The 26042-nt window shown below is 43.0% G+C and overlaps 1 protein-coding gene across 6 annotated transcripts in view; it reads right to left on the bottom strand.

Annotated features, from left to right (window-relative positions):
• ZNF649 (zinc finger protein 649) overlaps positions 1–25826 on the bottom strand; it is a 35403-nt gene extending 9577 nt beyond the window's left edge. The window contains exons 1-8 of one of the 6 annotated variants that reach the window (XM_037991419.2): positions 25496–25826; positions 21151–21324; positions 14894–14951; positions 14324–14450; positions 13623–13716; positions 9480–9528; positions 5392–5597; positions 651–852 (exon numbers count right to left, since the gene is read on the bottom strand). In XM_037991419.2, the coding sequence (XP_037847347.1) occupies positions 651–665 (15 nt within the window). In that variant the 5' untranslated portion in view covers positions 666–852; positions 5392–5597; positions 9480–9528; ... (3 more) ...; positions 21151–21324; positions 25496–25826. The other 5 variants (XM_007997823.3, XM_037991417.2, XM_007997822.3 and 2 more) reach the window with 5 other exon arrangements.
• Positions 25827–26042: the final 216 nt, after the last annotated feature.

Here is a 26042-nt window from a genome sequence, read left to right as displayed (position 1 = left end):
CACCTTTGAAAGCAAACCTTGCATTGTTTAGGCAATTAGGTTTATTCACAGATAAACAGACTGCAACAAGGTTGGGTATATAGGCCACGGTGCTGAGGGCTCCTGAAATACTGTGTTCATTAAATTCTGCTTGGTATAGTCCCAGAGAGGACTCAGAATCATGTAGAAACAGCCACATGAAACTTGCTTGTATATCTTTTGGAAGAAAGCTGTTAAGGACAAAAAGTCTATCTTGTCACCTCTAGCAAAAAGCATCAAATGAAATTTTCCAAGATTTAAGTGCCATGAGATACTGACATCCCCTGAGGAAGGGACCTGCATTCTCCTCAGAAACAGTACACATCATGTAACTTACCATGATTCTCTGGGTGTGATGGTGGCCAAAGATTTTGGACACAAGCTGACACTTAATGTAACCAACAGGGTTCGGCAGAGTCACACATTATATTCCAACACTGGTCACATGTGAGTCATGTGAGCAATGTATTCATGATCCCACTTTGTCCTGGTTAACAGGTACAGTCTAAGTCTGTTTCTCCCCAGAGCTCATTTTTTCCAATTTATACTTTTAATGTAAAGGAACTGATTTCTTCAGACTTCCACAAATCCATCAGGGAATCGAGTTAAGAATAAAACAAACCAAAAGTCACCTGGGCCTCTGTCATTTTCTTCTGTTTCAGGAAATACCCAAGAACTGGGATGCTTCATCTTTGGTTTCTTCTGGATCCTCCCTAAATTTTGGCTAAGAAATCTGAGTTTCCATTTAAGAGTGTTCCCAGAAATGATGACATCCACATCCAGGAACTTCCTCCTTCCTTCACTTGAAGTCTCTTGCTTCTGGGGAGCCAGGATCTGTGGAGTAAAAATCAAGTTCATTTGGTGACACATTCCCTCCGGGCCCAGATGCTGTCTCCGCTGCTTAAACTCTCCTGAAGTCAAGGCCAAGCAATACATCTAAGCATCCCTTTGTCAGGTGTCTCCACATCTTTACATCCCAGGGCAATAAAACAACACTCTGAATGTGGAGAGTCATATGGGAGTGGGCTTAACTAGCAGCCGGCATATCTGGCCACATTCCAGTGCTTCAAAGGAGTGTCTTTCTCCTTAAGCACAGTGTTTACAGATAAAAGAGCAGGTCAACGTGATGGCAATAAGGCGGCTTTCCTCCTCAGAGGCCTCCTGAGGCTTTCCACAATTTATTGTCCCATATTTTTATGACCAGTTTATACTGGCACCCTACAAGCCTTTTTCCCAACAATCTTGAGACACACAGAGAAGAAACACACAGGGAAAAGACAAGGCCGTGTGAAGATGGAGGCAGAGACTGGAGTGATGCTGCCACAAGTCAAGGACACCTGAGAGTCTGTTGGAAAACGGCAGACAGGTGAATGAATGCAGGCAGCTGTGCCAGGGGTCCCTCAAGACCACTCCCAGATGCAGTGATTCACTAGGTGAACTCACAACACTCAGTTTGTAATCATATTCATGGCAACCACTGATTGCTGTGAAAACATACAGAGCAAAGGGAAAAGGTACATGTGGCAAAGTCTGGAGGAAGCCTGACAGAAGTTTCAAGTTCAGTCTCTTTGGAGTCACACAGGATACACTTGATTCCTCCAGCCACAAGTTGTGACAACACATGTGAAACACCATAGACCAAGGAAGTTTATTAGAGAGAGATTGTGTGCCCATGGTTTTTATTGGGGGCTGATCATGAAGGTGCTTACTGGCTAACATACACCAAAACTCCAGAATCCTAGAGGAAAGCAGGTGTTCAGGATAAACCACATTGTTTGAAAAAACAACTTAGGCACAGTGAGCCACTCTTATTAGGAAACGGTGAGACGGCCTCCAAAAATTTAAGCTCCCAAACGCCAGATGCTATGGTTTGAATGTTTGTGCCCTCCAAAATTCATTGAAACTTACTCTCCAATGCAGTGGTATCAAGAGATGGGCTTTTAGGAAGTGATTAAGTCATGAGAGCTCCTCCCTTGAGAGTGGCATTAAGGCCCTTACACAAGAGGCTTTGGCCAGGCACAGTGGCTCATGCACGTAATCCCAGCACTTTGGAAGGCTGAGGTGGGAGGATCGCTTGAGGCCAGGAGTTTGAGGCTGCAGTGAGTTGTGATTGCACCACTGCACTCTAGCCTGGGCAACACAGCAAGACCCTGTCTCTTTAAAAAAAAAAAAAAAAAGGCCAGGTGTGGTGGCTCACACCTGTAATTCCAGTACTCTGGGAGGCAAAAGTGGGCAGATCACTTGAGCTCAGGACTTGGCAACATGGTGAAACCCCATCTCTACAAAAAATACAAAAATTATCCAAGCATGGTGGCATATGCCTGTATTCCCAGCTACTCAGGTGGCCAAGGCAGGATTGCTTGAGCCTGGGAGGTTGAGAGGTTGAGACTGCAGTGAGCTATGATGGTGCCACTGCACTCCAGGCTGGGTGACAAAGTGAGACTCTGTATCCAAAAAAAAAAAAAAAAAAACCTAAAGAAAGAAGAAAATAATAGTAATAATAAAAATAAAAGAGGCTTCACACACAGATCGGCCCTTTTTGCTCTTCCGCCTTCTGCCACATGAGGGCACAGCATTATTCACCTCCAGAGAAATAGCGACAAAACACTACATTGAAAGCAGAAATTGGGACCTCGTCAGACACCAAACCTGCTGGTGCTTTGATCTTAGATTTCCCTGTCTCCAGAACTATAACAAATTTCTGTTGTTTATAAATTATCCAGTCTCAGCTATCTTGTTATAGCAGCACCAACAAGCCTAAGACAGCATCCTACAATTTAATTCAATTCTGAGACTGTGTATCTGGACATAGTGTCAGATACTACAGATTAAGTGCTCAGTTCAAGCCTGCCCCCAACTTCAGATGCAAGTTGCAAGCAGCAGGTTGTCACCTGTATCTCTGATAGACCAGCTATAAATCAGGATTCACACGGCCTCCTCCTCAGGTTTGATTAATTTGCTGGATGGCTCACAGAACTCAGGAAAACACTTAACATTTACTGGTTTATTTTAACCCTTTTCCTGTCTAGAAAAACGAAGTACAGCTTGCTGCCAGCGCTTATTTAATTTGTCATAAATACGCTCTTTGAGGCTGCAGTAAATCTGATTTTCAATGTGGAAATAAAATATAAAAGCTGTTCTCGGAGTTATTTCTAATCAGAACTAATATCAGAATCATCTGAATCATCAGAATTGTCTATTTGGAAAAATCAGCTCCATCTAGCGAGTCTTCAGCCAAGAACTGCTTGAGAATGATGTTAACATCACGTGTAGGAATGCTATGTTTTTTAGGATTTGACATTTTCAGTGATTAAGAACTACCACATTTTGTAAATGGAAATACCACTACTAAAAACAGAATGCTATAAATAGAATGATGTCTTTTATTTCCAAAGTCCATCTACTAGAACAATGTGAAAATAATAAAAGCGAGACCGTTCATGACAAAGTTATCTCGGGGTAAATGCTCCAGCTGCAAGCATCGACGGTGAATATTCTCAGGGCAAATGGGAAAAGGAATAAAGGATATTACAAAGGATACAGATGAAGAGCCAGATGGAAGGGATAGCACAGGGCAAAGTTTGTAGCAAGGGGCGTTGGACTTCCATGCCTTCCAAGGCAGCTTATTAGAGATTCAGTGCACCACCCCTCAGGCACCTCCATCTGCTCAAGAATCTGTAAGTTCCCCAGAAGTTCACCAATCCTTTTGAGTTTTTATGCCAGTTTCATTATATGGGCATACTTGATTAAAACACTAACCACTGGTGATCAACTCAACCTTCAACCTCCCTGTTGCCAGGCAGAGCTAAAATTTCCAACCCTCAAATCACACAGTTAGTTGCCCTGGCAACCAGCCTCCCCCATCCTAAGGTCAGCCAGAAGCACCCAGTCACCTGCCATCTCAATGCCACACGAAGACACTTATCCCTGAAGAGGTTCCAAGGGTTTTAGGAGACATGTGCCAGGAAACAGGACAAAGATCAAGCACACATTTCTTATAAATCATAACAATCATAGCTGGGTGCGGTGGCTCACGCCTGTAATCCCAACACTTTGGGAGGCTGAGGCGGGCGGATCACCTGAGGTCAGGAGTTCAAGACCAGCCTGGCCAATATGGTGAAATCCTGTCTCTACTAAAAATACAAAAATTAGCCGGGCATGATGGTGCGGGCCTGTAATCCCAGCCGCTTGGGAGGCTGAGGCAGAAGAATCGCTCGAAACCAGGAGGCGGAGGTTGCAGTGAACTGAGATCTCATCACTGCACTCCAGCCTGGATAACAGAGCTAGATTCCGTCTGGGGGATGGGGGGAAACTTTGATCCTCAAATATTCAAGGAGACTGATGCCTAAGCAAACTAAATATTGCCTGAGAAGGGCTCCATACTTCTATATTTGAGTCCTTGTGGATAAACTGCAGACAAAATTGAAAACCAAACTTAATCGTATGCACCTGTAACAATAGCTGAGCGTTGCCAATCCCAGCGGCCATAGTGATAGAATGCTGAATGTTCCAACGGCGTTCAAATAAGGCAAACGACGAGTGGTAACGAATCTCACTGTTTCTGGACCTCGCTTCCGATTCCTGTATGTCACTTTTTTGTCTATAAATTTGTTCTGACCACGAGGCACCCCTGGAGTCTCTGTTAATCTATTGTGATTCTGGGGGCTGCCCAATTCGCGAATCGTTCATTGCTCATTTAAACTCCTTTAAATTTAATTCGGCTGAAAATTTTCTTTCATCACTGATTTGAGTAATAATGAAACTTCGGTCTCCCCGCACAGCCGGCTCTGCATGAATTGCTCTTTCTCCATTGCAATTTCCCTATCTTGACAAATCGGTTCTGTCTAGGCAGCCGGCAAGGGTGGGCGGTTATAGTTTCAAAACTCAACCACCAGCCAGGGGCCTGGGCTTGTAAAATATCAGATTTTACAAGACTCTGAGCCCCATATACCTGGGCCTTCCCTAAACACTTAACACACATCCCTGATTCACCCCAAAACCTACACCAGACACCGTCGTAGGTTGCCCAGCACCCCGGCTTCATCACAGACTTTAAACTGCAGCGTTTGGAGTGATAATAATGGGGTCGGTGGTGAAGCCGGAGTGCTGGGCAGCGTCCCCCTACAGTTCTTGATCCAGTGATCGACAGCCCTACTAACAGAGTGACCCTCAGAGACCCTAAACTCTGACGCCGAATCTCAGTCGCTGAACTCGACAGACCGTTAACGCCCGACCACCAGAACTCTCCCATGCCAGACCGCAAAGGCACCCCAACCCAAAGGCTCCACCGCCCAGGCCGCCAGCTCTCCCCACAGGCTCCTCAGAAGCTCCCTGCCACTTTAACCTACTCCACGGAGAGACCCAAACGCTCACCTGATTTTCTCCTGGCTACACCTAAATTCCGTGATTGCTTCCTTTTCTGGCCCTTAAACCCCGGCACTGGCACCGGCCTACGGCGGCCGACGAGGGCGCGAGTCAATTCTGCAGCGCTGGGACGATCGGATTTAGGCTTCTCTTCAGGGACGTAACATGTCCGCACCCTGTGCCACGGCTCTCTGGGCGCGGCCATCTTGGTAGATCTGACGTACAGAAGGGAAACAGTTGTTCTTGTGTCATTAACCCGGGATGGCTCTCCTGACAACAAAAATCTGAAGCGCAGTAAACATTTTCTAGAGTTTATCTGAACAAACAGCAGTTCATGAATTGGGAAGCATCAAACCAAAAGAAGTCTCGTGCTCCTATACTTAAAGCATTAGACGCAAGTATTCATAGGGTGAATGAAGAAGTAAAACAAAGAAATTATCTGACCAGTTACAATTATAAAAATGGATTTTTTTATTTGCCTTGGAAAGTCCCTAATGACATAATAGTATGTGAGTTGGCCGCTTTTGATCGGTTGATATTGAGTTTCGTCTTTCCCTAACACAAGCATTTACCAGAAATGACTCAAGTGAATTGTTGCGTATGTTTGCAGGTTAAGCAAGGTTAAGGCTGTTTTTAAGGTCTACCAGGTTTTGTTTGCTCAGGAGTTTTTCAAGTCTGGTCTGCATTTTAATTTTACTTTGACACAGGAGACAGTGAAATGGCACTGATGTGTTCCCTCTCCTGACACCTCAACCCCTGCACTGTGAGGTTGGAGCACCAACACTGCACAAACCACACAGATATTCAGAGGCTCAAATGGAACCAACGCCAGCACAGTACCAACTATGTCTACCTCAGTGAGCTGGGGAGAGGTGACTGCACCCTTTATTGACTGACTACTAGGAAACTGTCAAGCGGCAGCCCACTGAGCATGGCCAACTTAGGGGAATTTCAGGTGTCCCTACAGCACAAAGTGGGGAAAAAATAGGCCACTTAGCTTGAGTAGTCAAGGCTCATGACAAGTCCCTGCATCTCAGCTACTGACTTTAAAGTTGTGAGTGAGGATCGATATATATACTCATATAAAAGATTGCTTTTTGCTTCAGGCTGTTTGGAAAACACCAAGTACAGAAATTTGAAATTGTGTTCTATGAAAAAACTGGATACAAAAGCCACTATCGAGGTAGGAGGTGGGACTTGACTGAAGAGGCCAGGCTCCAACACCAGACTAAATAGAAGACTAGCTAAAACAGCAACAGGGCAGAAGCAGCTTTTCATAAGACATACCTACTAGTATGCCATGTCATGTTTACCATTTCCGTGGTAACACCTGGGAGTTATTGCTGCTTTCCATGACAAGCTGATGACCTGAAAGTTACCACCTTTTCCTAGAAATTTCTGCATAATCCACCACTTACTTTGCATATAATTAAAAGTGGGTAGAAATATGACTGAAGGGCTGCCTCCGAGCTGCTACTCTGGGAATACTGCTCCACAAGGAGCAGAACCTCTGCTGCTGCTGTGCATTGCCACTTCAATAAAAGATGCTATCAAAGGCTGGGTGCAGTGGCTCACGCCTGTAATCCCAGCATTTTGGGAGGCCAAGGCAGGCGGATCACGAGGTCAGGAGTTTGAGACCAGCCTGGCCAATATGGTGAAACACTGTCTCTACTAAAAATACAGAAATTAGGCTGAAGACTATCATTCTCAACAAGGTATCACAAGGATAGAAAACCAAACACTATATGTTCTCACTCATAAGTGGGAGTGAAGAGAACATATGGACGCAGGGAGGGGAACATCACACACTGGGGCCTGTCAGGGGGTGGGAGACTGGGGGAGGGATAGCATTGGGAGAAATAACTAATGTAAATGATGAGTTGATGGGTGCAGCAAACCAACATGGCACATGTATACCTATGTAATGAACCTGCACGTTGTGAACATGTACCCTAGAACTTAAAGTATATTTAAAAAACAAAAAACAAAAAACAAAAATTAGACAGGTGTGGTGGCACATGCCCGTAGTCCCAACTACTCAGGAGGTTGAGGCAGGAGAATTGCTTGAACCTGGGAGGCGGAGGTTGCAGTGAGCTGAGATCGCGCCACTGCACTCTGGCCTGGACGGCAGAGTAAGATTCCATCTCCAAAAAAAAAAAAAAAAAGTGTCTATCTAACAGCAATGTGGGGCCCCTGAATTCTTTTGAAATGTAACATGAAGGCTTTTTGTAAAATGAAGTTAGTTATGTCAATGTCAAGGGTGCTCTGTACATGTTGGGAATTCAAAACAGACAACTCCCCATTTTTCCCTTTCCAACCCCGCCAAGATAGGGAGTCTCACTCTGTCACCTGGAGTGCAATGGCATGATCTTGGCTCACTGCAATCTTGTGACCCACTACGCTTGGCCTTAATATTTTCTATTATAGTTTATGTTAACTCTTTTTATTTTTATTTATTTTTTTTTTTTTTGAGACGGAGTCTTGCTCTGTGCCCCAGGCTGGAGTGCAGTGGCCGGATCTCGGCTCACTGCAAGCTCCGCCTCCCGGGTTTACGCCATTCTCCTGCCTCAGCCTCCCGAGTAGCTGGGACTACAGGCGCCTGCCACCACGCCCGGCTAATTTTCTTGTATTTTTAGTAGAGACGGGGTTTCACTGTGTTAGCCAGGATGGTCTCGATCTCCTGACCTCGTGATCCGCCCGTCTCGGCCTCCCAAAGTGCTGGGATTACAGGCTTGAGCCACCGCGCCCGGCCATGTTAACTCTTTTTAAAGAAATCCTTCCCCACATTAAGATCATAGAAACATTATCTTATATTTTCTTCTAACACTTTTAGAGTTTTACTGTTCAATTCAGGTTTCCAGGGGTTAGCAAACTGCTGCTATGAGCCATATCCAGTCCACAGCCTGCTTTGCCCTTGAGCTAAGATTGGTTTTTAGTATTTTTAAAGAGTAAAATAAATAGAATATACAACAGAGATCGTATGCAGCCTGCAAAGCCTGAAATACTTACTATCTGGTCTTGCTCCAAAATAGTCTGCTGACTTTTATAGTCTAATACAGGAAACATTGATTTATGTAAGATATGAAGTGGCACCTGTAATCCCAGCCACTCAGGAGGCTGAGGCATGAGAATTGCTTGAACCTGGGAGACAGAGGTTGCAGTGAGTGGAGACTGCACCACTGCACTCCAGCCTGAGCAACAAAGTGAGATTCCGACTCAAAAAAACGAAACAAAACAAAACAAAACAAAACTCCCCTTGAGGTGCATTTACCAGCTTGCTTACACTATCTTTTTTTTTTAGACAGTCTTGCTGTCACCTAGGCTGGAGTGCAGTGGTGCGATCTCAGCTCACTGCAACCTCTGCCTCCTGGGTTCAAGTGATTCTCCTGCCTCAGCCTCCCAAGTAGCTGGGATTACAGGTGTGCATCACCACACTCAGCTAATTTTTGTATTTTTATTAGAGACAGGGTTTCACCATGTTGGCCAGGCTGGTCTCAAACTTCTGACCTCAGGTGATCCACTCGCCTCAGCCTCCAACAGTGCTGGGATTACAGGTGTGAGCCACTGTACCTGGCCTGTGTTTTGAAAATAGATGGATGATCTCTGTTTAAAAAGTCTGATTTTGGCTGCAACTGTGTATATAAAAGACCCCTCAGCAATCTTGTGCCTTGGTTCCCCTGAAACAGACACCTCACTTATATTTAGTGGTTGGTGATCTGGAGACAAATAGTATCCTGTGTGACTGAAAAAGATCCCTGGAATCTGTGCCTGTGTGTCTCAGAACACCATCATATTTACCTGTATTTTATTTCATTGGATTTTATTTTTCATGCTATACTGTAGCCTTTGTCTTTCTTGGAGTCTTATGTAAATATAACTTGTGGAGTCATGTGAGACTGTTCAACATCTTACCCTGAGTAACTGCCATAATTGCAGTCACCTATTTTAAGGAAAAACATTGTGCTTGAAAGGAAACATATTTTTGTAAAATTAAAATCAAGTTCAATGTATTTTAGAATTTATTCTCAATTTAAGAAAACAGTTTAGGAGACTTTCCTGCTACATTCTAGAGAGGGATTAATAAAAACATGTCTTACATTTGGCTTATGACGTTTCAAAGGGAAACACATCTTGCACACCTTGTCGCTATGAAGGAAAGAGAAGCTTATTTTATTTGACTATAGGATCAAGCCACATTATCCATTCATGCAATAAAACCAGGACTGCAACAATTATTTAATTTCCATCTCTCTGATATCAGGGACTATTTCTCAAACTATTTAGAATTCAGAAGGGGCATGAAACCTGGAAGACTCATTTTCCTCAATCCCCAAATATTTCGTTGGTTTACAAGAAACAAAACCCTGTATAAAGACGATGGCTTCTACTATATTTCATCCAATCTGAGATACCTTTGGTTGTACGGCACACCACAATTTTATACACCAAGTTCTTCATTTAAATATGTTAAGCCATCAATTGTATGCCACATTATTTTAGCAGTGGTAATATGTTGGAAAAATGTCTACCTTAGAATTCATGAGACAAAGTTTTACCCAAGAGCAGCACAACATCTTCCAGACCCATTTACAAATACTAGCAAACACTAGGGGCATGAAGATATATAGTATTGTAATGAGTTTTTTACTAAAACAATGAACCACTGCAGTTCTGTGGGAACCCGAAAGCCTAAGGGTCATGACTGGCTCAGCATTCCACTGGAGGCTTTATGATCAAACAGCAAACTGTTTACCATGAATGCAGAACGTGAGCAAACTCATATCTGCACCTGCCGCCAGAAGGTATGCTGAGGGCAATCACTCCCTGGTGCTGTGCTCCTTGAGATTATCTATTGGGACATCTGGAGCCTACTGTTCAAAGAATGCAGTCATGCAGGCCTGTACTAAATCAAGCAGCTGACTGACAACCACCCCCTCCTCATTTTCTTTACTCAGTAAATATGAAGTGCTGTAGAAGCTCAGAGCCCTTGTTCACTAGAAGCAAGGAGCCCCCGACCCCTTATTCCAAAGATATTCTTTTGTGTTTATCTTTCTTTATTCCCGCATTCATCCTCCTTTGTTCAGTCCAGTAGGGTCCATGGCACAGTTCAATTATAATTTACATAGCATTATACAAAGATTCAATGCAGATATTCTATGGGAAGGCTTTATGCACATTTAAGCATACATACTACAAATTCACAATTGTGATGTTAACACATGCAGTTCCCAAATATGAACAATCATTTTTATAATAAAAATAGGTACGAAACACTTAAATATTTGGTATTGTTCTGATATTTTTTGCTTTGTTTTCTAACAAGCATATTTATTTACATATTTAATACTTTCTATAATGCTGATTATATAATGAGAGCAAAAAAAAATAGAGATGAAAAAGCATGATTTCCCAGATTCATTAACATACAAATTTATTTTTTCTTTTCTTTTCTTTTTTTGAGACAGGCTATCACCCAGGCTGGTGAAATCTTGGTTCACTGAAACCTCCACCTCTTGGCTCAGGTAATTCTCCTGCCTCAGCCTCCTGAGTAGCTGGGACTACACATGTGCACCACCATGTCCAGAAAATTTTTGTATTTTTTGTAGAGACAGGGTTTCCACCATGTTGAAAATGCTGGTCTTGAACTCCTGAGCTCAAACGATCCTTCCACTTTGGCCTTCCAAAGTGCTGAGATTTATCTCACCTAAAGTACAGAAATTCTCCCTTGGTGTCAATTATCTGAAACTGATGTAACTGCATTTTATGCCAACAACATCCCCACAATCAATAATACACAGATGTTCCTTCCTGTTTGTTCCCACTGGCTTATATTCAGTTGACATTTATTGGAAAAGGTATTACTTCCCGACTGGCATCATGCCCAGCACTATTCTCTGATAAGAAATGATGTATAAGCTTGAAATTAAAGTTTGTTCACATTTTCTGCAGCCTTGAGGTTTCACTCCTATGTTAACCTTGTGGTATAATGAGCTAGCTCTTCTCACTGCAAACTTTCAGATATTCACTTCATTTATGATTTCTCTCCTGTGTGTGTTTTCTGATGTAGAATGAGGCTGAATTTGCGGGAGAAGGTTTTCCAACACTCAGTGCATTCGTAAGGTTTCTCACCTATATGCGTTCTTTGATGTATAATAAGATGTGACTTCTGGGCAAAAGATTTCTGACATTTGCTGCATTCATGGGGTTTCTCTCCTGTATGTGTTTTCTGATGTAAAACCAAGCTAAACTTGATGGGGAAAGTTTTCCCACATTCACTACATCCATAGGGTTTCTCTCCTGTATGGATTCTTTGATGAGTAGTGAGACTAAACTTACGAGAGAAAGTCTTCCCACACTCAAGGCATTCATAAGGTTTCTCTCCCGAGCGAATTCTCTGATGGATCAGGAGATAGGACTTCCGACTGAAGGCTTTGTGACATTCTCTACATTCGTAAGGTTTCTCTCCAGTGTGAGACTGCTGATGAATATTCAGGTGTGACTTTTGGCTGAAAGCCTTCTGACACTGACTGCACTCGTAGGGTTTTTCCCCTGTATGAGTTCTTTGGTGTAGGATGAGACTAAACTTGATGGAAAACATTTTCCCACATTCATTGCATCCATAGGGTTTCTCTCCCGCATGAGTTCTCCAGTGAGTATTGAGGAATGACTTTACACTAAAGCCTTTTCCACATTCACTGCAGTGATACGGTTTCTCTCCTGTGTGAGTTCTCTGATATCTACTGAACTCAGATCTCTGGATGAAGGCTTTCCCACATTCATTACACCCATACGGTTTTTCCCCGGTATAGGTTTTTTTTATGTAAAATGAGGCTAAACTTAAGGAGGAATGTTTTTCCGCACTCATCACAACCATAGGGTTTCTCTCGTGTGTGAGCTCTCTGATGGATCATGAGCTGTGACTTATTGCTGAAGCTTTTCTGACATTTGCTGCATCCATAGGGTTTCTCTCCGGTATGAGTTATTTGATGTAAAGTGAGTTTTGACTTATCACTAAAACCTTTCTGACATATACGACACTCAAAGCATTTCTCTCCTGTGTGAGTTATTTGATGTTTATTAAGGCATGACTTATCAGTAAAAGCTTTCCGACATTTATTGCACTCATAAGGTTTCTCTCCTGTATGGGTTCTCTGGTGTAAAATGAGACAGGACTACCTGCTGAAGGCTGTCTGACATCTACTGCATCCACAGGGCTTCTCTCCTGTGTGGGTTTTTTGATGCTTAATGAGGTCTGACTTCTGGGAAAAGGCTTTCCCACAGTCACTGCAGTCATACTGTTTCTCTCGTTTTTGAGGTTTCCAGTGTTTTATGAGCTGTGACTTACGACTGAAAGCCTTTACACATTCATTATATTCATTGTATTTCTCTTCAGCATGAATTTTCTCATGCTTAGGATAAAGAAAAACTTCATCATACCCATTACATTCACCTTCATTTCTTGCATAGTTTCTATTTTGAATAAAGTACTCTAGATTAGGATTCAGGTGTTTCCCAAGTACAAAAGGGGTATGAAGGTTTGAGCTCAGATGAGATATTATCTTGCCAAATGTATGATATTTGTGGTGCCTCTCCATAGTTTCAAGGCTGCTTTGGTTTTCTCGGTGCCATTCTGTGTGATCATTGAATTGCCAGACATCTTCTAGAAAGGAGACCAATTAATCCACTTCATCATGTAATAAAAGGGGTAGATGTTCACAGCAAGGGCCAAGGAGAGAAGAGGAAGTGAAACAGGGTAGAGAATGAAAGTCTGAGACATTTATAAATGGAAGAAGAAAAGAACAGAAGAAACTATGAGAGGTATGAAACACACATAAAATGAAGATAAGGGAGGAAAATTTAGGAATACTTGAAAATGGGGCTATGACTATAGATTAGGGGGATGGAGACAGGGAAAAGCAAGTAAACTAAACATGCCAGGGAGAAAGATTAACCAGGAAAGCAAGTTCTGAGATGAGCCAGAGAGGGATTTGATCAGAGTACCTAAAAGAAGAACATGGATTCTTTTAAAAGTCAAGCAAAGGAGTTCTAATATGGAGAGATTAAAAAGTGGAGGCAATATTAAGGTATGTGAGGAGCTTATGTCAGCTGTTCTTAGTCACATTCACAGCTTTAAGAACTTCAAAAACATTTCTCCAAACAGCATTTCAGAGGTGCCCCCCTATTTCTGTTTAACTGGGGTATTACTTCAAGTTCCCCTACAGGACTGGTTTTTCACTTACCTGGACAAACCTGACTCTAGATTTCTTCCTCTAGTAATCCATGGTTTTCCTTGCTCCAACCAGAATAATGCATCTGCTTTGGCAACCTGATACCCTAGAAAAGCATCAAGGAAAATCATAAAGGACACATGAACGCAAATACTAGGGCTACGAGACTTCTGAAAAATTATGTACTTTTTTTTTTTTTCCAGCTGGAGTCTCACTCTGTCTCTAGGCTGGAGTGAAGTGGTGTGATCTTAACTCACTGCAACCTCTGCCTCCTGGGTTCAAGTGATTCTCCTGCCTCAACCTCCCAAGTAGCTGGGACTACAGCTGTGTGCTACCATACCCAGCTAATATTTCTATTTTTAGTACAGATGGGATTTCACCATGTTGGCCAGCATGGTCTCGATCTCTTGACCTCATGATCCGCTCCCCTTGGCCTCCCAAAGTGCTGGGATTATAGGTGTCAGTCACCACGCCCAGCCAAAGCTTATATTTAAGGGGTTAAATAATTTCTATCTGGGCCAAGTAAAGGCCTTTAACGTCTTTTGGAAATGAGAGAAAAACACTCTGTTAGAGGCCAGAAAAGTACTAAAAATCTATGATGTATTAAACTGAAGTCTAAAAAAAGTAAAGTATTTGTGAGGCCTGACCCTTTTTAATTACTCAGAAAGGAAGCGCAAATGATTGCCTACACTACCCAGAAAAACTATGCTTACCCAGTGATACCAGGTTGCTATAATTTTCCAACATCACATCTTGGTACAGATTCTTCTGAACAGGGTCCAGTAGCTGCCATTCTTCTCAGGTGAAACCCACAGCTACATCCTTGAATGACAGTGAGCTCTGTAATAGAACATTCCTATTCAAATTCTAAAGAATTACCATTGTGTAATGCTATTAATATAAATGATAATTTCTTATAATACATTTTCCCAGAGTAAGTTATTTGGCTGCCTTCCGTGTAACTAGTTTTACATTATAATATATAGGAAAAACTGTTTTAGTTAAAATAACCTGTTTTGGTACTTCCATTCATTCACTGATTCACATATTTAATCATTCATTCGCAAAAGAGAAACAGAACCTCCTTACATCCTTTAATAAAGTATTTAATCTGCAGTCCCCAACTTTTTTGGCACCATGGATTGGTTTTGTGGAAGATAATTTTTCCACATATCGGAGCAAGGGGATGGTTTGGGAATGATTCAAGTGCATTACATTAATTGTGTACTTTATTTCTATTATTATTACATTGTAATATATAATGAAATAATTATACAACTCACCATAATGTAGAATCAGTGGGAGCCCTGAGCTTGTTTTCCTGCAACTAGATGGTTCCAGCTGGGAGTGATGGGAGACAGTGACAGATCATCAGGCATTAGATTCTCATAAGGAGTGTGCAACCTAGATCCCTCACATGTGCAGTTCATAACAGCGTTGAGCTCCTAGAAGTATCTAATGCTGCCTCTGATCTGACAGGAAGGGGAGCTCAGACGGTTATGCACATGATAGGGACTGGCTGTAAATACAGATAAAATTTGCTCACTGGCCTGGCCCATTTCCTCACAGGCCATGGACCAGTAGCAGGGGTTGGGAACCCCTGTTCTAGAGAATCATTCAGCCTGAGGGTGAGCAAGAGACACTCAGCAAAAATTCACTCAAATTCACATTTAGATATGCCAATGCTGATACAGGAAACCATAAGAATACACAAAAATGTTTCGAGATTGATTATTTTAAAGATGGTGAAAAAGGATTAAGACAGAACTTTCAGGTTTTGCACTATAAACTTCTACATTGTTTGAAAGCTTGATACTGTGAATATTTTCTTTTTTGAAATTCATTCAAGTTGGAGAAGTATTATAAAGATGATGATTTTGTTTAGAGACAGGGTATTGCTCTGTTACCCAGGCTGGAAGGCAGTGGCATGATCATAGCTCACTGCAGCCTTGACATACTAAGCTCAAGCGATCCTCCCACCCCAGCCTCCTGAGCAGCTGGAACTACAGGTGTGTGCCACCATGCCCAGCTAACTTTCATATTTTTTTGTAGAGATAGGGTCTCACTATGTTGTCCAGCTGGTTTCAAAGTCCTGGGCTCAACTGATCTTCCCAACTCAGCCTCCTAAAGTGCTGGGATTACAAGGGTGAGCCACCACTGCCCAGCTGACATTGTGAATATTTTGAGCTTAATATAATTGGAATTGTTTTTTTTTTTTTTTAAAAAGAAGTAGGTAAGTATTGGCTTTGAACAGAGAGCTGACACTGCATTCTCAGGTATGAAGAGATTATGAAGGAAAAATCTAAGACTCTGTCAACATAACTTGGAACTGTTTACTAATCAATGTAAATAGGAGTTTCTCTACCTCAGCACTACAGTTTGAGCATACCTGATTCAAAATTCTGAAACCTATAATGCTCCAAACTCTGAAATTCGTTTGAGGGCTGACATGATGCACAAAGGTCACACTCAAAGACCAGGATATTTCAAATTTTGGATTTTCAGAGTAGGGACGCTCAACTAGTAAGCATAATGCAAGCAGTCTGGAAAAAAAAAAAAAATCTAAAATCTGAAACACTTCCAGTCCCAAGCATTTCTGATAAGGGATGCTCAATCTGCATTTGTTGGAGGCCAAGAAAATGGGGTCATGACCAATTCAGTATACCACTGGAGGCTATATGAGCAAACAGAAAACTGTTCTCATGAAAGTAGGATGTTGGAAAACTGACAATTTGCATTGCCTCCAGAAGGAGTGCCCGGGCAGTCATACCCCAGGCACAGTGTTCCTTGTGGTTTGTAGGGAGCCAAAAGCCCATGGGACATGATTAACTCAGAATTCCACTGGAAGCTATATGATCAAACAGCAAACTGTTTTTCACGAATGCAGGATATGAGCGAACTCATGACTCTGCCTGCCGACAGAAAGTTTGCTGGAGGCTATCACTCCCTGGCGCTGAGGTTATCTACTGCGACATCTAGAGCCTGTTGTTCATGGAATGCAGTCTTGCAAGCCTACTCTGGACCAACCAGCTGACCCCTTCTTCCACCCCCCTTCTCACTATCTCTTTTGCCTAATAAATATGGAGGGCTGTGTAAAGCTCAGGGCCCTTGCCACTAGAGGCAAGGTGCTCCCTGACCCCTTCTTCCAAATACATTCTTTTGTTTCTTGTCTTGTATTTCCACAATTGCCCCCCTTTGTTCAGTCCACCAGGGATTGTGGCAGGTTACATAGTGCCCCCCCGACCCCGAAACAGTGACAGAATCGGGTGCTCCACATTGGTCATCTATAGGAATATCTGAAGACTGTTGTATAAAGAAAGTAATTTTGTATACCTGTGATGAATCAAAGCAGCTGACTAACCATTACCTCTCTCTCCCTGTTGATTCCACCTAATAAATATGAAGGGCTGTAGAAGCTCAGGGCTGCCTTTGCTCATTAGAAGCAAGGAGCCCCCGATCCCTTCTTTTAAGATGTATCTTTTTGTCTTTGTCTTCACTTCTACATTCGTCCCCCTTCATTCAATCCTGTAGGAACAGACTGCGACATGCACTGACATTTTGGTTTGGAGAATTCTTTATTTTAAGGCCCGGTAGTGTCATCACAAGATGCTTAGCAGCATTCTTAGCCTCTATCCACTAGCTGCGATTAGCACACCCTCCTTTCCCAGGTGTGACAATCCAAAATGTCTCCAGACATTGCCAAATGTCACCTAGGGTCAAAACTGGTCTGAAAATGGAAACCACTGAGAAAAAAAAAAAAAAGAATATTGAGGACTCTTTGTGGAAGACCATACAATGGTCATAGAATCCATCCATCTTAAAAATCTCTACCTGAAAAAAAACCAGACCATCAGGAGGCTGTGAACTTTGGCTACACTGTTTTGGTATCCCTGAAAAAAAACACAGACCATCAGGAGGCTGTGAACTTTGGCTACACTGTTTTGGAGCCCTGAAGCACTCTGATCACTGAGTTTGGTTTTGGTATTACACCACTGGCTTCTCTGTGGAGGGCACTAACTTCTACATGATCTATGTGATGACCCATCAAATAAATTTCTTCTTATTTAAGTGACATGAAATATTTACTTTTCTAGAGGAGCTTTATCCTCAGGGAGAAGGAAACAGTTTCTTACTGTGCCCATGTGGTAGACTGCATTTCCCAAAGATGACCACAATAATATCTCACATTCCAAAGAAAACCTTCTGCAAAACCTTGCCGCTCCCACACAAAGCGATGGAGCCTATTCCCTTCCCCCTCGAATCTGGCTTGTCTTGGTGATTTGCTTGTACCCACAGAATGCAACAGAGGTGACACAACATAACTTCTGAGGCTAAGGCAGAAAAGTGTGGGGGAAAGAAAGAGAGATCAGACTGTTACTGTGTCTATGTAGAAAAAGGAAGACATAAGAAATTCCATCTTGTTCTGTACAAAGAAAAATTCTTCTGCCTTGAGATGCTGTTAATCTGTAACCCTAGTCCCAACCCTGTGCTCACAGAGACGTGAGCTGTATTGACTCAAGGTTTAATGGATTTAGGGCTGTGCAGGCTGTGCCTTGGTGAAAATGTGTTTGCAGGCAGCATGCTTGGTAAAAGTCATTGCCATTCTCCAGTCTCGAGTACCCAGGGACACAATGCACTGCAGAAGCCACAGGGATCTCTGCCCAAGAAAGCCTGGGTATTGTCCAAGGTTTCTCCCCACTGAGACAGCTTGATATATGGCCTCATGGGAAGTGAAAGACCTGACCATCTCCCAGCCCAACACCCATAAAGGGTCTGTGCTGAGGAGGAATAGTGAAAGAGGAAGGTCTCTTTGCAGTTGAGATAAGAGGAAGGCATCTGTCTCCTGCTCGTCCCTGGGAATGGAATGTCTCGGTGTAAAACCCAATCATACATTCTATTTACTGAGATAGGAGAAAACTGCGTTATGGCTGGAGGTGAGACATGCTTGTGGGAATACTGCTCTTTACTGCACTGAGATGTTTGTGTAAAGTCAAACATAAATCTCGCCTATGTACACATCAAGGCACAGCACCTTTCCTTAAACTTATTTATGACACAGAGTCCTTTGTTCATGTTTTCCTGCTGACCCTCTCCCCAGCATTACCCTATAGTCCTGTCACATCCCCCTCACTGAGAATAGTAGAGATAGTAATCAATAAATACTGAAGGAACTCAGTGACCAGTGCCAGTGTGGGTTCTCCATATGCCAGTTCCCTGGGCCCACTTTTCTTCCTCGATACTTTGTCTCTGTGTCTTATTTCTTTTTTTTTTTTTTTTTTTTTTTTTTTGAGGCGGAGTCTGGCTCTTTTGCCCAGGCTGGAGTGCAGTGGCCGGATCTCAGCTCACTGCAAGCTCCGCCTCCCGGGTTCACGCCATTCTCCTGCCTCAGCCTCCCGAGTAGCTGGGACTACAGGCGCCCGCCACCTCGCCCGGCTAGTTTTTTATATTTTTTAGTAGAGACGGGGTTTCACTGTGTTAGCCAGGATGGTCTCGATCTCCTGACCTCGTGATCCGCCCGTCTCGGCCTCCCAAAGTGCTGGGATTACAGGCTTGAGCCACCGCGCCCGGCCTCTGTGTCTTATTTCTTTTCTCAGTCTCTCATCTCCACCTTGTGAGAAATACCCACAGGTGTGGAGGGGCAGGCTTCCTTCATATGGCGCCCAAGGTGGGGCACAAACCCACGACCCTGAGATTAAGAATCTCATGCTCTACCGGGTGAGCTAGCCGCAGAATGCAACAGAGGTGACACAACATAACTTCTGAGGCTAAGGCAGAAAAGGCCCTGTAGCCTCATCTTGGCTGTCTCAGAGCCAGAACCATGCTGTGAGAAGCCCATCCACGCCACACGAGAAGGTCACACACAGGTGCTCTGGCTAGCAGCCTCAGATGAGCCTAGTTTTCAAGTAATCTCAGCCTGGCACATAGAAACAGAAAGGACGAAGCCTTCAGATGATTCCAGTCCCTAACCTTCTGAGTCTTCCAGCTGAGATTCAAGACATCATGGTGTGAAGACAAGCTGTGCAGTAAAGGATTAACAGAGTGAGTTTAATGTTACCCATAAACTGAACATTCCAAAGAAAGGCTCAGCCCTTGCCTGTCCCTGGGAGGTAACTTTTAAATCAAGCTTTTCCAACCTGTGGACCATGGGGTGCACGTGGCCCAGGAGGGCTTTGTTTTGTTTGTTGTTGTTGTTGTTGTTTGAGACAGAGTTTCACTCTCTCGCCCAGGCTGGAGTGCAGGGGCACAATCTCAGCTCACTGCAACCTCCAATTCCCAAGTTCAAGCGATTCTTCCACGTTCAAGCAATTCTCCCACTTCAACCTCCCAAGTAGTTGAGATTACAGACATGCATCACCATGCCCAGCTAATTTTTTGTATTTTTAGTAAAGATGGGGTTTCACCATATTGGCAAGGCTGGTCTCGAACTCCTGACCTCAAGTGGTCTGCCCACTTTGGCCTCCCAAAGTGCTGGGATTACAGGAATAAGCCACTGTGCCTGGCCTCCAGGAGGGCTTTGAATGCAAAACAAATTTGTAAACTTTCTTAAAACATTATGAGATATTTTAGTTTTTCTTTTTTCTTTTCTTTAAGCTCATCAGCTGTTGTTAGTGTTAGTATATTTTATGTGTGACCCAAGACAATTCTTCTTCCAGTGTGGCCCAGGGAAGCCAAAAGACTGGACACTCCTACTCTAAGCCATTGGAATATACTGTCTGATGAGTGTCTTTGTTTGCTGGGAGCCTTGGGTCACACAAGATTATGCATGCTAACAATGTATGATGGGAGCCTTGGGCCACACCGCAGTATAGTGGCCTCTGAAGGGGCTGAAGAATAAGGTCAGCCACTCATGTGGTCAGCCTCGCCCATAATAACTAAAGCCAAATAAAAACCCTGGACACCCAGGCTCAAGTGGGCTTCCTGGACTGGCAATATGTCATGCCTGTTGTCACACATCATGGCTAGGACAATCAAACATTGTCCGTGTAACTCCACGGTGAGAGGAAAATGCGAAGCTTCTGCACAGAATCTCCCAAAACTTGCCCTACACACCTTTCTCTGTTTCCTGCCACATCCCCCTCACTGAGATGGTAGAGATAGCCATCAATAAATACTGAGAGAACTCAGAGACCAGTGCTGGTACAGGTCCTCTCTATGCTGAGTGCTGGTCCCCTGGGCCCATTTTTCTTTCTCTATACTTTGTCTCTGTGTCTTATTTCTTTTCTGTCTCTTGTCCCACTTGAAGAGAAATACTGACAGGTGTGGAGGGACTGACCTCCTTCACCTCATAAATATTGAACAAACATAATATCCTTTTTTTTCCCTTTTTTTCAAATATGAGGTCTCACTATGTTGCCCAGGTTGGTCCCGAACTCCTGAGATCAAGTGATCCTCCCACCTCCGCCTACCAACGTGCTGAAATTACAGGTGTGAGGCCACTGTGCCCAGGCTCATAATATCCTTTTAATTATGAGCATTATGAAACCTCTTCAAATCCACTGGAAAACCAAGTAGGAAGTCAAAATATACATGTATAACTCACTTGGGACTTGGACATTTTCTGGTGCCCTTAGATACAGCCAGCAACGGGAATATTTGTTCTATTGTTGACTCTGGCTCTTCTCTGAAGCTGGTCACTGGTCAAGGATGATGTATTGATCTTAATACCTTCACTTCCTTCCCTTATAGGAAATATTTTATCCCAGAAAGCCAGGACCTGAGGATTAAAGGAATTCACTGCCTTAGTAAACTATGATTATAACAGATGTTTTGCATTGTTTGAGTTGTGTATATGTGTGCTTTAGATATACACATATACACAATTATTTAACTGTTAACTGTGTTTTCTTCAGGTGATAGGTTAATCTAATAATTTAAAGGAAAAAAAAAGTAACATACAGTACCAGAAGGTTGGTTTTACAAGAAACACAATTATTTTATATAGCAAACACCAACCAAGTCATCTTCATTAAATTATGAAATCCTGCCAAAAACTATACCCAAAGGTCTTCATTTGGAAAAAGACAGTTATAAAGAGAAAGGGGGAGAAAAATCAAAGGAGAAAATTTTAAAAGCCAAAAAAAATCCAGAGAAACAGATAGAAGAAGTGGAATATTGTTTGTTAATCCATCTTGGGTACTTACTATGTGCTAAGTATTTTTACTATATGAGTAGTTATTAATGATTTTGTTTTTATACAAATAAAAAAAGAATCTCAGAGAAGTTAAAAAACTCGTCCATGTTCTCACAGTATAAATGCAGAATACAGATAAAAACCTAGGTCTGCTCAAATTCAAAGTCTGTATGCTTTGCTGAGTCAAACTTACCTGTAGATGTTCTGACTGCTTCCCTAGAAAACCTATACTTAAACGTATTAGTAATATATTAATAAAACATATTAGTAATAATGCATATTACTAAATAATAAAACATATTATTTATTATTAAATAATAGTAATAAAACACATTAGTAATTGTAGAGAGCCAGAGGCTGGGGAATTGTGACCAAGTCAGCATTCCACTGAGGCTATATGATCAAACAGCACATTGTTTATCATGAATGCAGAATGTGGGCAAACTCGCTTCTGTCCCGGCCCCAGAAGGTTTGCTGAGGGCCATCACTCCCTGGCGCTGGGATTCTTGAGGTTATGTACTAGGACATCTAGAGCTTATTGTTTGAGGAATGCAGTCTTGCAGGCCTGCCCTGGACTGACAACCACCCCCCTTCTCGCTACCAATAAATCCTAAGAGAGCTCAAAGTTCAGGGCCCTTGTTCACTAAGAGCAAGGTGCCCCCGACCACTTCTTCCAAATACACTCTTTTGCCTTTTGTCTTTATTCCCTCATTCGTCCTCCTTTGTTCAGTCCAACAGGGTCCGCGGCATAGTGGCTCAATGAATGGCGACAGAATCGGATGACATAGTCACGTCCAAACACAGGGACACAAGGACATGAATGAAGAAGGTCTGCTAGAGCAGAGGAACTGAAATTGACAAGATGAATGGGGACCCCGGGACGAGTTGGCTGGCAGCAGATATGAGGTCAGTACCTAAAGAGGTACTGTGAGCAGTGCTTTAAAGAAGTACTGGGAATGGGAAGTTTTCTGAATCAGGGTAACATGGGGCAGAATTTGTCTACTGAAGAAAAACACTATGTGCAGTTGCTTAAAGTTTTACTTAAACAAACTGGTGCTCAGGTGTGAGGAAAAGAGAGATCAGACTGTTACTGTGTCTATGTAAAAAGAAGTAGACATAAGAGACTCCATTTTGTTCTGTACTAAGAGAAATTCTTCTGCCTTGAGATGCTGTTAATCTGTAACCCTAGCCCCAACCCTGTCATCACCATTCTCTAATCTCAAGTACTCAGGGAAACAATAATACACTGCAGAAGGCCGAGGGACCTCTGCCTAGGAAAGCCAGGTATTGTCCAAGGTTTCTCCCCATGTGACAGTCTGAGATATGGCCTCGTGGGAAGGGAAAGACCTGACTGTGATGATGGATAATTGAGTTGTTTTCACTTCAGGCTATTATAAATAATGCTGCTATAAACATTCATGCACAAATTTTTGTATGGACATGTTTTTATTTCTCTTGGATATAAACCCGGGAGTGAAACTGTCGGATCATATGGTTAGTATGTTTAACCATTTGAGGAACTGCCAGATTATTTTCCAAAGTGGCTGCACCATTTTACATTTCCACCAGCAGTATGTGAAGGTTCCAGTTCTTCCATATCCTCACTACACTTGTTATTCCATGTAAACGGAATCATATAACATGTTCTCTCTTCTCTCTTTCTGCCTGGCTTCTTTCTCTCAGAATAAGGTGTGGGGGAAAGAAAGAGAGATCAGATTGTTACTGTGTCTATGTAGAAAGAAGTAGACATAAGAAACTCCATTTTGATCTGTATTAAGAAAAATTCTTCTGCCTTGAGATGCTGTTAATCTGTAACCCTAGCCGCAACCCTGTGCTCGCAGAAATGCGCTGTGTTGACTCAAAGTTTTATGGATTTAGGGCTGTGCAGGATGTGCTTTGTTAAAAATGTGTTTGCAGGCAATATGCTTGCTAAAAGTCATCGCCATTCTCCAGTCTCGAGTACCCAGGGACACAATGCACTGAGGAAGGCCGAAAGGACCTCTGCCCAAGAAAGCCTGGGTATTGTCCAAGGTTTCTCCCAACTGAAACAGCCTGAGATGTGGCCTCGTGGGAGGGGAAAGACCTGACCACCCCCCAGCCTGACACCCGTAAAGGGTCTGTGCTGAGGAGGATTAGTGAAAGAGGAAGGCCTCTTTGCAGTTGAGATAAGAGGAAGGCATCTGTCTCCTGCTCGTCTGGGAGGAATAGAATGGAATAGAATGTCTCCGTGTAAAACCAGATCATACGTTCTATTTACTGAGATAGGAGAAAACCACCTTATGGCTGGAGATGAGACATGCTGGTGACAATACTGCTCTTTACCACACTGAGATGCTTGTGTAAAGTCAAACATAAGCCTGGCCTATGTACATACCAAGGCACAGCACCTTTCCTTAAGCTTATTTATGACACAGAGTCCTTTGCTCACGTGTTTTCCTGCTGACCCTCTCCCTACCATTACCCTATAGTCCAGCCACATCCCCCTCACCGAGATGGTAAAGATAGTGATCAATAAATACTGAGGAAACTCAGAGACCAGTGCCGGCGCGGGTCCTCCATATGCTGAGTGCCGGTCCCCTGCGCCCACTGTTCTTTCTTTATACTTTCTCTGTGTCCTATTTCTTTTCTCAGTCTCTCATCCTACCTGACGAGAAATACATATGCTGAGTGCCAGTCCCCTGGGCCCACTGCTCTTTCTTTATACTTTCTCTGTGTCCTATTTCTTTTCTCAGTCTCTCGTCCCACCTGACAAGAAATACCCATAGGTGTGGAGGGGCTGGCCCCCTTCATAAGGTTGTTGACATTTATCTATATTGGTGCATACATCTGTGATTTGTTCTTTTATTATTGTTGAGTAGTATTCCAGGGTATGATTACATTACAATTTGCTTATACATTCATCTACTGGTGGACACTTGGACTGTTTCCTGTTCAGGGTATTATGCGTAAAAGGGCCAAGAACATTCTTGTGAGACTTTGTGAGGACATATAGTTTCATTACTGTTGAATAAATATTTAGGAGTGGAATTCCTGAGTCATAAAATTCTTGCTTTTGTTTTGCAGTTCTCCTAAGGAGTCTTATAGTTCTGTAAAGCTTTTTACTCTTCACAGATTCGATATTTTAAGTAACATGGTATGTTTCTGAAATGGAGTTTGCATTTTGGGGCATTTTCTATAGATTTATCATGAAGGACACGTGAAAACTCTGTTAGAAATATAAACACTCCACTACACGCAGGAATTTCCTTCTCATTCTTCCAATGGAATTGTCTTAATTTAGGTTGGATCAGAATTAGAATTTACATTATGATGACTATGTAAATAATATTTATAGGTTAGTCAGGTAGTATCCTATGATTTCTTTTCTTGCACAACGTTTTTTTTTTCTTTCTTTTTTCTTTTTTTCCTCAATAAGGGGTTGCCAAGGCTGCGTGGTGCAGTGGCTATTGATAGGTGCGATCATAGCTCACTGCAGCCTGGAACTACTGGGCTCAAGCGATATTCCTGCCTCGGTTTCCCCAGTAGCTGGGACTACACGTGCGCGCCATGGCGCCCGGGCTTGCACAACTTTTCATTCTCCCAGAGTCGTCTTATTTATTCCTTATAGAATTTTAGGCACTTGGTTCTCGGAAAGCCCCGACCTTAAGATTGATTCCACCTCCAGCAGCGGGAAGCCCTTCTCCTATCTTAAGAAAAATTCCCGCCTCCCACATTGGATTCCCTTTTCCTGTTGGCTCCTGGCTGCTCTCCTTACCTGCACTGGGCGGTGACCATGTCCCTCAAACGTAAATGAGGTTCCAGCTGGTCGCTGTTTTTTCACTTTCCGTTGACGGGGTGGACAATATCCTCGTACCTCAATTGCTTCTCCACACCCTTTTTGTCCTCAAAAATCTTCGTCTTCCCCATGTAGCTAGAAGCGTTTTCGCGGTATATGACTCAGGGTGCGATTGCTCTTTTTCGTCAGCGGAGACAGCGCTTTCACTTGTACGGACACCTAACTTCTAAGATGGCCGTGCCCATTGTGTCATTCCCGTCATTCTTTGTGCAAAGCGGATGACTTTTCTCCCCAGCCCGCTAAGGTGCACGTAGCCCATCCCGTGTTTGTCTTGGCTAAGCTCGAGCCTCTGAAAATAAATGAAACTTGAGCGCAGGATTTAGGTGCCAAAATATGGGGTTCTTCACGGTCCCGAGCCATCCGTGCATACTTGGGCAGAAAAGATCCACTTTACCTTCCGTACGTGCAGGATTCAAAGATGGCCGCCTTCAGTATCCATGACGAGAGGACGCGAACTTACTACCTC

The sequence above is a fragment of the Chlorocebus sabaeus genome, chromosome 6 (genome assembly GCF_047675955.1).
Source record: "Chlorocebus sabaeus isolate Y175 chromosome 6, mChlSab1.0.hap1, whole genome shotgun sequence".
Taxonomy (NCBI): Eukaryota; Metazoa; Chordata; class Mammalia; order Primates; family Cercopithecidae; genus Chlorocebus; species Chlorocebus sabaeus.
This window is presented reverse-complemented; position numbering and strand designations above follow the sequence as displayed.